At 36.0% G+C, this 12345-nt stretch overlaps 1 protein-coding gene across 1 annotated transcript in view; it reads right to left on the bottom strand.

Moving 5' to 3' along the window:
- Positions 1–12345, bottom strand: part of TMC1 (transmembrane channel like 1) — a 136962-nt gene that overhangs the window by 30391 nt on the left and 94226 nt on the right. The window contains exons 10-13 of the mRNA XM_065045991.1: positions 9921–10002; positions 7018–7124; positions 5658–5756; positions 1736–1878 (exon numbers count right to left, since the gene is read on the bottom strand). Coding sequence (XP_064902063.1) covers positions 1736–1878; positions 5658–5756; positions 7018–7124; positions 9921–10002 — 431 coding nt within the window. The remainder of the gene's footprint in view (positions 1–1735; positions 1879–5657; positions 5757–7017; positions 7125–9920; positions 10003–12345) is intronic.

Below are 12345 nucleotides of genomic sequence, written 5' to 3'. Positions count from 1 at the left end.
TTGTTTGTTTGTTTTACTGCTCATATATAGAAGGGGCAGAGATCATGAAAGGTTATTGGTAGGAACTGCCCTGCTGCTGGTGTCTAGACTAATGTAATTCCTTCTCAAGAGTTCATAATTAAATAGTGAACAGTCTTGTGTTTGGGAGATGTTTCCATTTTATGTTATGCACTTGAAGAGCTGCAGAGAATAGCCCTACATCTAATTTTTTCTCCTAAATAGAATAATAGTGTTTATAATCCTCACTACCTTCTTCACATACACATTCCCTTTCTCAGGACTCAGTCAACAGTAGAAAAACTGTAGCACCTCCTGTTACACTGCTTTTAATTTCTGTGTCCATTGTGTTGCTTTCTGGAGAAACAGCAAAGAGCAGAAGCCTGCAAGAACTGCTCATAAGACTACCTAAATATTGATCAGCATTAGTGCCACATGGCCAGGTGGAATGTTAACAAATACAATGTATTTTCTCCACAAGGATATTCCTTTGTTTGAGCCACTGAGTTTTTCTGCTAGAAGGTTTTTGCAGGTTTTTTTTGTTTTCTTTTTTTTTTTTTTGTCTGGGTGACAGTCATTGAAATACAGTCATCTAAGACTTTTCTGATCTTCACAGCTACATTATCAAAAAATATTTTTAAAAATATTTTAAAATGCATTTTGAGCTAAACCAATTGTTTTTTTTACTGTAGTAGTTTGTTCCTCTTCCAAAAATATATATATGTAACCAAAGACTTTTTTTTATCTTTTGAAATTCTTCTTGCCCCATGTAATATTTTAAATACTGAACATGAATTAATGTAGTTGTCATGGAAGGGAAAATACTGGCTTCAACACAAAACATTGGACATAGAGCAGTCACAGTTTTCTTTATACTCACCAGTGTTCTTGAATCTTGACATACAATGTTCTGATCTTTTTCACCCTAAACATATTTTAAATCCACCAGTAAAGCTAACTGTATTATTGTTATACGTGTTCACCTTGTTTGAATCAAGGGTATTACAGATTGCAATCACAGATTCATAGAATCATAGAATCATTTCGGTTGGAAGAGACCCTCAGGATCATTGAGTCCAGCCACAACCTAACTGTAGCACTAAATCATGTCCAGTTAGTAGCTTATCTCCAAAATGTTTCAGAATTATCACAATTTATTCCAGCAGCGAATTAGGCTATAAAATAATTTTATTTCATTTAAATTCTGAGCCTAAGACAAAACTGAATTTGAGAGTCAAGAGACTAATATATTATCAGTTGTGTTGCCTAGGTCCTATGTTTCACACAGAATTATTTGCTGTATGTTTCTTTCATTCTTGTCTTCTTCCTTCTTAAAAGAATTTAATTCACATAAGGTATCGTTAAAAGTAGAACAATTTAATTTCCTGGATGTTAACCGATATTCTGCTGGATGCAAAATATTACAAAAGATGGGCTGACAGCTCTGTTCCTTACTTAATGCATTCATTTTTCAATCTGAAGTTGAGGAAGGAAAGTGTTATGTTATTTCAGTAAAGATTTTTCCCACTTCCACAACATTGCAACACAGCCACTGGTGAAGAACAGCAGACAAATAAATACAGACTGAAGGAATCTTACATGACTTTAATCTTGCACTTAATCTTGTGTTGTCCAGCCCTTAGAACTGTCATATTTTAAAAGAGATAGTCTCAGGGATCAACAGTGGGGTTATATGCCTTTTTGAATGTAGTTTATTCCAGAACCAAGGAGAACTTACGTTCGAATGACAATAATGAAACTGTAGCCAATGGTCCCAACTCCAACAAGGAAATATGAAAGAGGCATCCTGAACTTGAGCCATCCAATTGTCCTCTGGTTATTGTAATAACCATAAAAGAGTACAGAATACTGTGCAAATCCCTAAAAAGTCAGCAAAAGCTATTATATCACATCTGTTAAATATGCATGTGATCAGAAATTGTACCAATAACAATGAACTGAAACATTCATTTCAATGCATTCAAAACAGTTGTAGGCATGGCTATAATAAATCTCACAGGACCGAAAATTTCTTCCTTCATTTAGAAAGACTTAGAATATTTTATGTCAACTTCCAAATCTTTTATCATTACAAGTCTTCATGGGTACTTCATTATTTAATGAGTCAAAATTTTTTCATCAACATACTTCTTGTAAAGACAAAAGCAGCTCAGTTTACAAAATTTGTCTTACAAATTATTTGCAGATAAAATTTTTAACTTAATTTTCACATTTCTAAATTGTACTTGAGTAGGCTATTTGATATAAAATTCTGATAGGCTTTCTCTGTCTAGCAATGTTGTCAGCTGTTCGTTGGGTGATCACTCTATGTATATATATGTGTGTGTGTGCGTGTGTGTGTATACTAATGCTGCTCTGGAAAATCATTTGGATCCCTCAGAGTATTAAAATGCTTCTTAAGTCATTGTTTTCTACAAAGTCAGAGATTATTCCTATCCTTTTCTCCGAAAATAAGACAGGGTTTTACATTATTTTTTCCTCCAAAGCTTATTACTTTTTTACATGTATAGCTGCCTCAATGCTATTTCAAATTACTTTTTTAACGAACGGTAACTAGGGCTTATTTTTGAGGTAGGGCTTATATTTTGAGCATCCTGAGAAATCCTGAAAATTCATGCTAGGTCTTGTCTTCAGGGTAGGTCTTATTTTCGGGGAAATAGGGTACACTGTGTACATTTCACCATGACACCTGAAATATCTTGAACTGTGTAAAGGTAAGCATGTGTGGAAGATCTCTTTCACTTCTTTCTGAGCCTAACAGAAAAGAGGAGTGAAATAAGAATATTGATCGAACACTTCATTGAAATGAGACTTGAGAGTCTGATTTTTAATGTTTGGATTATTATCAGAACCGTAAAATATATAATGTTAAAACTTAATCCCAAGTAAAATATATAAAAATCCAAAAGTATTAATTTTTGTTGAGTTAGGAAAATAAGTACAATGAAAAAGAAAAAGGAAAAAAGAAAAAGAAGAAAAAGAAAAAGAAAAAGAAAAAGAAAAAGAAAAAGAAAAAGAAAAAGAAAAAGAAAAAGAAAAAGAAAAAGAAAAAGAAAAAGAAAAAAGAAAAAGAAAAAGAAAAAGAAAAAGGAAAAGGAAAAGAAAAAGAAAAAGAAAAAGAAAAAGAAAAAGAAAAAGAAAAAGAAAAAGAAAAAGAAAAAGAAAAAGAAAAAGAAAAAGAAAAAGAAAAAGAAAAAGAAAAAGAAAAAGAGGCAAAAGATATTTTGATCTTTACTATCTTAAAAATGGGTGGGGTTTTGTTTGGTTTGGTTTTTGTTTTGTTTGGGGTTTTTTTAGCATGAAATAACATTTGCTGATGTGGGTTCAGTTATTTGTACCTTGCTTGGTAGCATGCAAGAACTGCTAGTAGATAAAAGGTACTGTTTCCCATGGTGTTCAATTACAGATGTCATTGTCCTCAGGGAGTATTTGTCAATGTGATATGCCTCAAGAAAATTCTTTTTGCCCCTCAATATTCAGGGGTTCCATCTCTTTCACTGCCCTGTTCTGGTTTTATTACCCTTACATTTGCTCATTCTGTTAACTACTAACCTGTTACTATACTTTTTTCTTCAGAGCTGTCAGATCTAGTTTCTATGAGTTATTATAAACTTGCCTTCTCTTTACACCATCTGTCTTCATTCATCTTTTCTCAAATACATTTATTTTTAAAACTCCATTCATATTTGCTGTATAAAGCTCTTATGGACTCTATTCTCTCTACAAAATCTGCAAGTTACTATGATTCCTTTTTCTCCAATTTCTCCCTGAAGTTTTAATTTCTCATTTGATAATGTTGTCATCATTATCTAACTACCCAGCTACATGCCTAGATCTGTTCTTCACTGTCACTCAAAGGTACAATTTCCCATGAACCAGAAGCCATGTCATTTTATGCAGCAGTCATTGCAAGATGTTACATATGTAACTTTTCAGAGAGATATTTCTACCCTTTTGTATACAAGAAGGGTCATCACTTTATGTGGCAAAATAAAGCAGTCTGTTGTCTCTATACCTTTATAGTCAAAAGATGGACAAAGATTATAATTTCTAGCAATTATTATATATTTTTTTAATATAGCTGTCTGTAGTTAATAAGCCTGGAAGTTTTGCTTTATAATAAGAAAATGGTTATATCCAGTCAAGATTTTTTCCAATGTTCTGTCATCTTACAACCTGCTTTTTCCTCAACTGATAGCCGAAGATAGAAAATAGAGCCAAGGAAGCTAAATGAAGGACCAAAATCTGACATCATCCGAGTTTCCACAGGAAGATACTGAGCCACAAAACATGGGATCCTGTTTGAGATCTGCATGTCACAAGATTAGGGATTTCTCCAGGCCTTAACTATAATAAAAAATGACAATATTAATGAGAAACATAGACACCATACCCTCTATCTGTTTGTTTTTTGGTTTATTTTTTTTTTTTTCAGAAGAGTTCAGAGCTGGTCTCCTGTAGGAAAGGGAACGGGTATGTAAATTTGCGTGTGCCACTCCTCGTAACTCCACAGCCTACATAGTCCTCGCCACTGGGATGGGTAGAACAGAACCTCACACAGGCCAAACCTACATGGAGAGGCCACTTTTAGATAGGTCATTCTGCAGACAGATGGAGAAGATGTGTTGTAAGCTGGAAGAACCTGTGCCTGACTTTATTTTTCCAAGAAAGGGGTCTGTTTCCAACATCCTATTCATGCTTGTTGTTGCTGAAATAACTCAAATGCTAAAAGGTATGTGTATGCATAACTCTTTAAAGGTCTTGATACTTCATACAGAAGGGAAAGAGTGCAGCAGATTGAGGGAGAAATCACACTTCGTTCAATGGATGCTGCTTCCATTAGCCTGAAGGGAAACCTTAACTGGATACTCACATGCTTTCACAGATGACATTGACTACGTGCCATACAGAAACCTGACAGCATTCTAAACAACATAATGTAATATCAAATTTATCACCAGCTGACTTTCACAAAGTTGTATTATCTTTATATAAAGACTCCAATTACATAGACAAGCCATGTGCAAAATTAGATACACTATTTTTTTACAGGAGGAAAAAGCAATATTATATATTTAGAAATATACCATTAGCTAGCCAGTACAGGTGACGTGGATCCTCAGGCTAGACTGGGCATCACATCAATAGTGAAGATTTATTATCTGTTTTGCAATTCAACAAAAGTATCTGCATATACTATAAGACAAAGAAAAACTAAAACCAGTGTTCTTTGTTTTAGAAAAAAACTACAGATCACATTTTTGGAATTTCTTTTTTTTTTTTTCTAATTCACACTGCATCCTCAAAGTCAGAACCTTAATCATAGAAAAACAGATGACCAAATACATACATAAAAAATAGAAAGTCAGTACCCAGAGATGATAATTCAACTTTGACACTTTTTACCCAGTATCTTTGGATTGCTACAGATACTGAAACATGTGAGTGGATATGGAGCTTCATTACATATTTTGCCTGAAGGAAACATCTATACAAAGAACTTGTGAGAAAATATGTAAATTAGTACCATGGACATTTTCTCCTGAAATTTTAGATCTCTGAATATTAAATAATGAAGCAAAAGCTCATAAGAATCAACAAGTCATGTGAATATGCTGGACCGCAATTTATGCACTTACACTAAAATCCCAGAGAGTAGCAAAGTTCATAGCAGTTGCTTCTTCAGCTCTTGGGACAGTCTTTCTAGGTAAAGAGCCATATGGCTTCCCCATTAGAGCCTGGAACCGAAAAATGAAAGCAATTTACATTTTAAAGAAGAATACCAACAAAGGGAATGGACAGTGATCTTTCATTTCTTAGGAAGACTTTTTTATACTCCTAAACTGAAGAGTATAAAGCATAAAGCAGGCTGACCTATTTCTCCAGTTCTTTTCTTTGCTCCTCACTCTAATGACTGAAACTATGTTTAAAGTTTTCATTAGTGGTGCTTTCTAAATTTAAAGTGATATTCCAGTAGTACCAGTGGGTTGTCAAACTGTGCCTCTTCCATTCAAAGGGAACACAGAAGTCCAAATTCCTCTGCTGGGTGGTGTTTGTTCCACAGACAAGATCAGACGATTAATTTTTCTTGCATTATGGATTTATTGGGTTTTTAATTGAAATGCAAAGATGATAGAAATTCAGTTCCGAGAATCCCACTGCTGCTGGCAAGATGCTTGCCCAGTCACAGTGTATGTCCTCACAGGGTCCTTTCCAGGCTTTACCCCGAAAACTGTTGGGCATTTTCTCTGTTTTGGCTTCAGTGGAAGATGGGTCATGCTATTGAAATGTCACACTAGTAAGCAATTGGAAATTCTTACCTGATTCTTTCACATCTCCTCACTAGTAGTAAGGGGATGTGGAATACTGAAAACAGGGAGATGGCACAATACTTTTAATTCTATATAAGTCCTCTTTTTAGGAAGACAATATGGTGTCTCAAAGGAAGTAGAAGAATATTACATTTCACAGAAGTGATTTCCCCTTGAATTACATATGCTCTGGGCAGCAATATTAACAGTGATGCTGCACACCGTGCAAAACATGAGGGGGCTCATGTCTTTACAGCCCTGTTGGGCCCTATTAGCCTATGAGTATTCAGGCAACTGAAAAGGATCCATGGTGCCTCATAGGCTTGGAATGTATCTTTCTATTGCAATGTACATTTTAGCCAAGATACTCAACTTCCCTGATTCTTAGTGTCAGTTCTTCTCCTTAGTTCTCTATAGAAATAAAGAAGTTTAGCAACATCCCAGAACATGAGAAACAACTTTCAGTACATAACTCTATGTGTATTTTTCTGTCATGCCTATTTGAAAAATATGACTCTGTAGAGACAACTGTCCACAAAGAAAGTATATCTTTACAGCCTTAGTACACCATAATACTTTTAAATGGAGTACAGATTACAATTTTATTTAAAGATTCAGTACTATGAAATATCATTGCAAAGACAGAAAGTCACTTGACAGTTCTCAAAGACAATTAAAAGATTGTCACCTCAGGCACCATTACAAGTCCAAAGGTCAGTCCAAAGAGAATCATGTTTATTCCATACATCCAGCGCAAGAATATGAAATAAGATGCTACTGATGAGCCAAAGTGACCTATGAAAATATGAGATGTGAAAAAAGGGCAGATAAGTTAGTCCTTTCTCAGTATTTTACCTTAAAGCAAAGATGCCCAAAGTTCATTTAAAAGAAATAAAATCAGGTGAGGCTTTTCATTTTTTTATTACCATAGCTCTAGTAACACTTTTCCAGCTTGCACACTAGCATTCACAAACCTGACAGAGAAAAGAGAAACAGAAACAAAAAATATGGAAGTATTATTTATATAGAGTATCAGGATTGTGCAAGAGCTATCATATTTACTAATATTAAATTCTCTAGCACAAGATTCAAAGCAAATCACTTTTTTTTTTTAATTTTGTCACATGAGACTGCAGCACGTGGGAACTCATGACTAAGGACTCACCATAAAAAACACTAACAAGAGTATCTATTTTAATGTTGATCTTGGTGTCCAAGCCTGGTGTTCAATCATTTTCTTCAACCACTCCTCAGTATTTTGGGTGGACTGAAGGATACAGTGGTTACAAGTGAGTTGTTGTCTGTGTCAGCAAAATTCTCTAACGTGTTCACTGTGCTGCATTTAGCAACTCTTATACAAAGTCCTAAGCAACTAAGGACTTTTTTCTGCCAAATTCTTTATAAACAGTATCTGGCGTATCCTGTCCATTGTCTGATGCCACGTGTTCAAGTCAGTAGTGTTACTCTAATTTTACGAAGGCCTGAAGAGAGCCCCAAAGACAAAGTCATTGGTGCTAGAAGTCTAAGGGGAATCAGGTCCTTGCTAAGTTTGGAGCCATCTGGAAACAAGCCTCCCCTTGCAGAATTGCTTCTGCTGCTTCTCTAACACAACTGCACATTTGTGGACAGTAATTGTTAAGAAAATTTTATTCCCTGGAGTTTATACATGTAAGCTTGAGGGTGACTGTTGAAAAGGTGACTGTTCCTCCAATATGTTCTGTATTTGATGTCTCATCAAATCTGGCAATTTTTGTCATAGCTTGATATAAAAAAATGGTTTTACAAAGGTTCTCATACTGACTCTGCCAACCTGAAATTTGGAGAATGCAGGGAAATCCTTGACTTGGCACCAACAGTTTGTTAAATGCCAAGAAACAGAGGATAACTCCCTTATACTAAATGTGATACGATGTGATCAATCTAGTATATGTCCTACCTAAATATAAAGTCAGATAGCCATTAGGTTTCTAGAAAACGCTGAAGCATCAGCTTTTTGGTCTCTCTGACTCAATGTATCTTAATCTCTACTCTTCCCTTATACACACACTAGCTTTTTTCCATTTCAGTTTCCCTCACTTAACCTTTTTTAATTATCTAACCTCCCTATTTTTAGTGGGACTTGGCATTTTTATCAGCATCATCATTAAGATGACTTCAATCTTTTGGATCATATTGTGGAATTTTCCTCAGCAATATTTCAGAACTGTTCCCTTAAAATCAAGCCTTAGAGTACAGAGGTTTTGATCATATTATGGTTTAAGTGTGCTTCTTAAATTACTAATATTCAGGCAGAGGATTGTTTCTGCAAGTAAAGCCAATTGCATCTTGCCTTAGCAATACAATGAGCAGGACAAAAATAGGAAAAAAGTAAACTTCACGATCTTATCACTTGAGATTATAATACTAACCCACTGTGATTTTAGGACATTCCAGGTGACAGCAAAAATATTACTCATTTCAAATGAAGAAACAAATAGATACAATAGCAGAACTGGAAAAATGACCCTGTGTTATTTTTACATTCCAATTTTACAAGGAAAGAAATTGTCTCTTGGAAGTTACTACTAGCAGAACGGCTTGTGCCAGAACTACTCCTTTATGGAAACTTCCAGGAATGTCACTCTCACATATGCTCAAGATGTGTATTATGTGTTCAAACTAGTAAGAGACCACATGCTTCTTGCCATTGAGTTTGATTGTAAATACACATATGCAGCAGTTTCTTTCTAAACTGCATCTCAAGTGAGTAGATCATCTGTTGAGCAATCTGTAGACCATATGGTTAAGGACATTGTATAAGTTCTCCTCAAGGGTTGCTTTGCAGTTCAAAACCCCACAAAATTTACAATTTATAATTTTTATGTTCCTCTGCTGTTCTGGTTACTGCCTTTTGATGCAACTCGCAGCTTCTCTCAAAGACAGCTTCTCTAAAATCAGTTTCCATTGCACTTTCTTCAGTGGAATAACCTCACTCAGGTACTCATGCAGTTAAGCCAAATTTCCTTCAAAGAGAGGACTGTAGTTTAAATTAGTCACTGAAACTGGAACACAAAATTGATTTGTGCCAAAAACATATCCTAAAACATATCCATAGTACCAACTAGACCATTTTGTTTATGTTTATGCATAATATATGGAGACATCCAAGACCACTACTGTTTTCTCTGTGTTTCATTATGTGGTTGAAAATGACATAAATAATACCAAAATACCTCTTACAAAAGGCTTTAAATTATGAAAAAAAAAAAAACACAGAAATAATTATAGTATAAATACAGACATACTAAAGTGAAGGTAGGCAATAGCTAAATCCCATTTCCACTTTCCGAGATTAACTTCAACACTGTTTCCCAAACTGTTAACTTCATGTTGAGGATTTTTAATTGTAAGGTAACTAACAATCTCTTAATGAAATTTTCAACTAGCTATAATATCAAGCTCAACAAATATTAATGAAAAATAAAGACTCATTGATTTTTTACTACATATTGAATACTGACACGTATTTCTCAGGTATTGAAAAGTAATTCATCATTTTGGCATTCATCAGGAATATAATACTAGAAAATATTAACTTCTGTAAGTTCTTACTTTCAATCTCCTTAATTTTCATTTCCCAGGGTATGCAGGCTGTCTTAAAGTTCTCAAAATCCCTTTGAAATTTCATCCATTTCTGAAAAGGATCACATGTAAAAATAAATAAACAAATAATTAATTAATTAATTAATTAAATCGACCACCACTTTCATCTCAGTGTGCCAATATTCAGTTTCCCCTTGAGCTAATGTAACCCCTTAGTCATCAACAGTATCTTTTGGCAGAGTCCACTGCAATAGAAACACTAGCTTATGAAGAAGCATCTCCTTTTGTTAGTTCTGAGTATGCCTCCTACTGGCTTTGTGTGAAGTCCCTGTTCTTCTGCAAGAAGAATAATTAAATAATCTCTTCCTTTCATGACTTAATTTTATTTTTAAATGTTTCTGAGAATTAAATTTTTTATTTCCTCTGCTAATCAAAATTCAGACCTGGAGCTCAAGCTCCATCATTTAATTGCAATTACTCTACCCAGTATTTTATCTATTGGATAAGTATAACTTCTGTAATTGAGATTCCTGTGCCCAACTGAGTTTGAAAACCTAATTAATTTTTGTGAACATTAATGCTTATGAGATGTGCCTATACAACTCCTTGCAGAAAATCAGGTCTAACTGAGGGTAAACCTGGCCATAGCAAGTAGTCCTGCCAAACATTCTTAGCATCATTCTGCATCAGCATTTTAGGTTGGGGTAGGAGTGTGCTTTTGAAATGAATCTCCCAAATAATCTAAATTTACCACAATTATGCTTATACTGCTTCCTACAGCATTCTCCTGGAGAAGATGGAAGCTCATGGTTTGGATGCGCATACTCTTCACTTGGTAAAGAACTGCCTGGATGGCCAGGCCCAAAGAACACTGGTGAATGGAGTCAAATCCATCTGCAGCTGGTCATGACTGGTATTCCCCAGGGCTCAGTATTGGAGCCAGTTCTGTTTCATATCTTTATCAGTTATCTGGATGAGAGGATTGAGTGCACCCTTAGTAAGCTTACAGATCAAGTTTGGCAGGAATGTTGATCTGCTTGAGGGTAGGAAGGCCATACGGAGGGATCAGGACCAGGTGGATCTACTGACTGAGGCCAGCTGTATGAGGTTCAACAAGGCCAAGTGCCGGGTCCTGCACTTGCATCATAACAACTCCAGGCAGTGCTACAGGCTCGGGGAAGAGTGACTGGAAAGCTGCTTGGCAGAAAACGATCTGGGGACTGTTGACTGATAGCCTGTGGAAGATTTGAGGGATTTTCTTGAAGTTAATGGACTGAACTGAACAGGCCTCTGAGGCCTACGTGTTCAGCAAGAGAGCAAGACAGCAAGAGAGCAAGAGTCAACCAGCCTATGTGATTCATGTGACTTTGTAGAACCTCAAGTAAAACAAAAGAAAGATTGACTAGTGAATAAAAGAGTCAGCAAGGTAGCTATAATAAAGATACATTCTACTTAATGTTAGAGCTTGTGCAGAAATGTACAATGCAATCATCTGTTAGTCTGTGGCGTGTGAACAGTAGCTATTATCCAATTATATGCAGCTTTCTGGAGCATGGACAGCCTGTGAACAGTACATTTAACCAATCAGATACTTGCTAGTGCATGATGGGGAAACAAATAGCATATATAAGTCAAATGATTTTGCTAATAAAGTTGGCTATCATCTGATCATATTGATCGTGTGACTAGTCCGTGGCTTCCGCATCGACAATAGCCAGATGAACATGAGCCAGCAGTGTGCCCAGGTGGCCAAGAAAGCCAACAGCACCCTGAATTGTATCAGGAATAGCGTGGCCAGCAGGACTGAAGAAGTGATCATTCCCCTGTACTCAGCACTGGTGATGCCACATCTCAAATCTTATGTTCAGTTTTGGGGCCCTCACTACAAGAAAGACATTGAGGTGCTGGAGAGAGTTCAGAGAAAGGCAATAAAGCTGGTGAGGGACCTGGGGCACAAGTCTGATGAGGAGCAGCTGAGGGAACTGGGGCTGTTTAGCCTGGAGAAAAGAAGGCTGAAGGGACACCTTGTTGCTTCCTGCAGGTCTCTGAAAGGAGGTTGTAGTTTGGAGGATGCTGGTCTCTCCTGAGTAGCAAGCAGTAGGATGAGAAGAAATGGCCTCCAGTTTTGCCAGGGAGGGTTCAAATTGGATATTAGGAAAAATTTCTCCATAGAAAAGGTTATCAGGCGCTGGAACAGGCTGGCCAGGGAAGTAGTTGAGTCACCATCCCTGGAGGTGTTTAAAAGATGTATAGATGTGTTGCTTAGGGACACGGTTTACTGCTAGAGTTATGTTATGTTTGGACTCCACGATCTTGAAGGTCTCTTCCAACAAAAATGATTCTTTGATTCTATCCTACACTGTTAAGCAGTGTCAGAGCATAAAACTAAGTCAAAAGATGTGCTTGAGGAGTGTACTTGAGGAGTAAACTAATC

The sequence above is a fragment of the Columba livia genome, chromosome Z (assembly GCF_036013475.1).
Source record: "Columba livia isolate bColLiv1 breed racing homer chromosome Z, bColLiv1.pat.W.v2, whole genome shotgun sequence".
Lineage (NCBI taxonomy): Eukaryota > Metazoa > Chordata > Aves > Columbiformes > Columbidae > Columba > Columba livia.
Note: the sequence above shows the minus strand (reverse complement) of the source record. Positions and strands in the feature narration are given on the sequence as shown.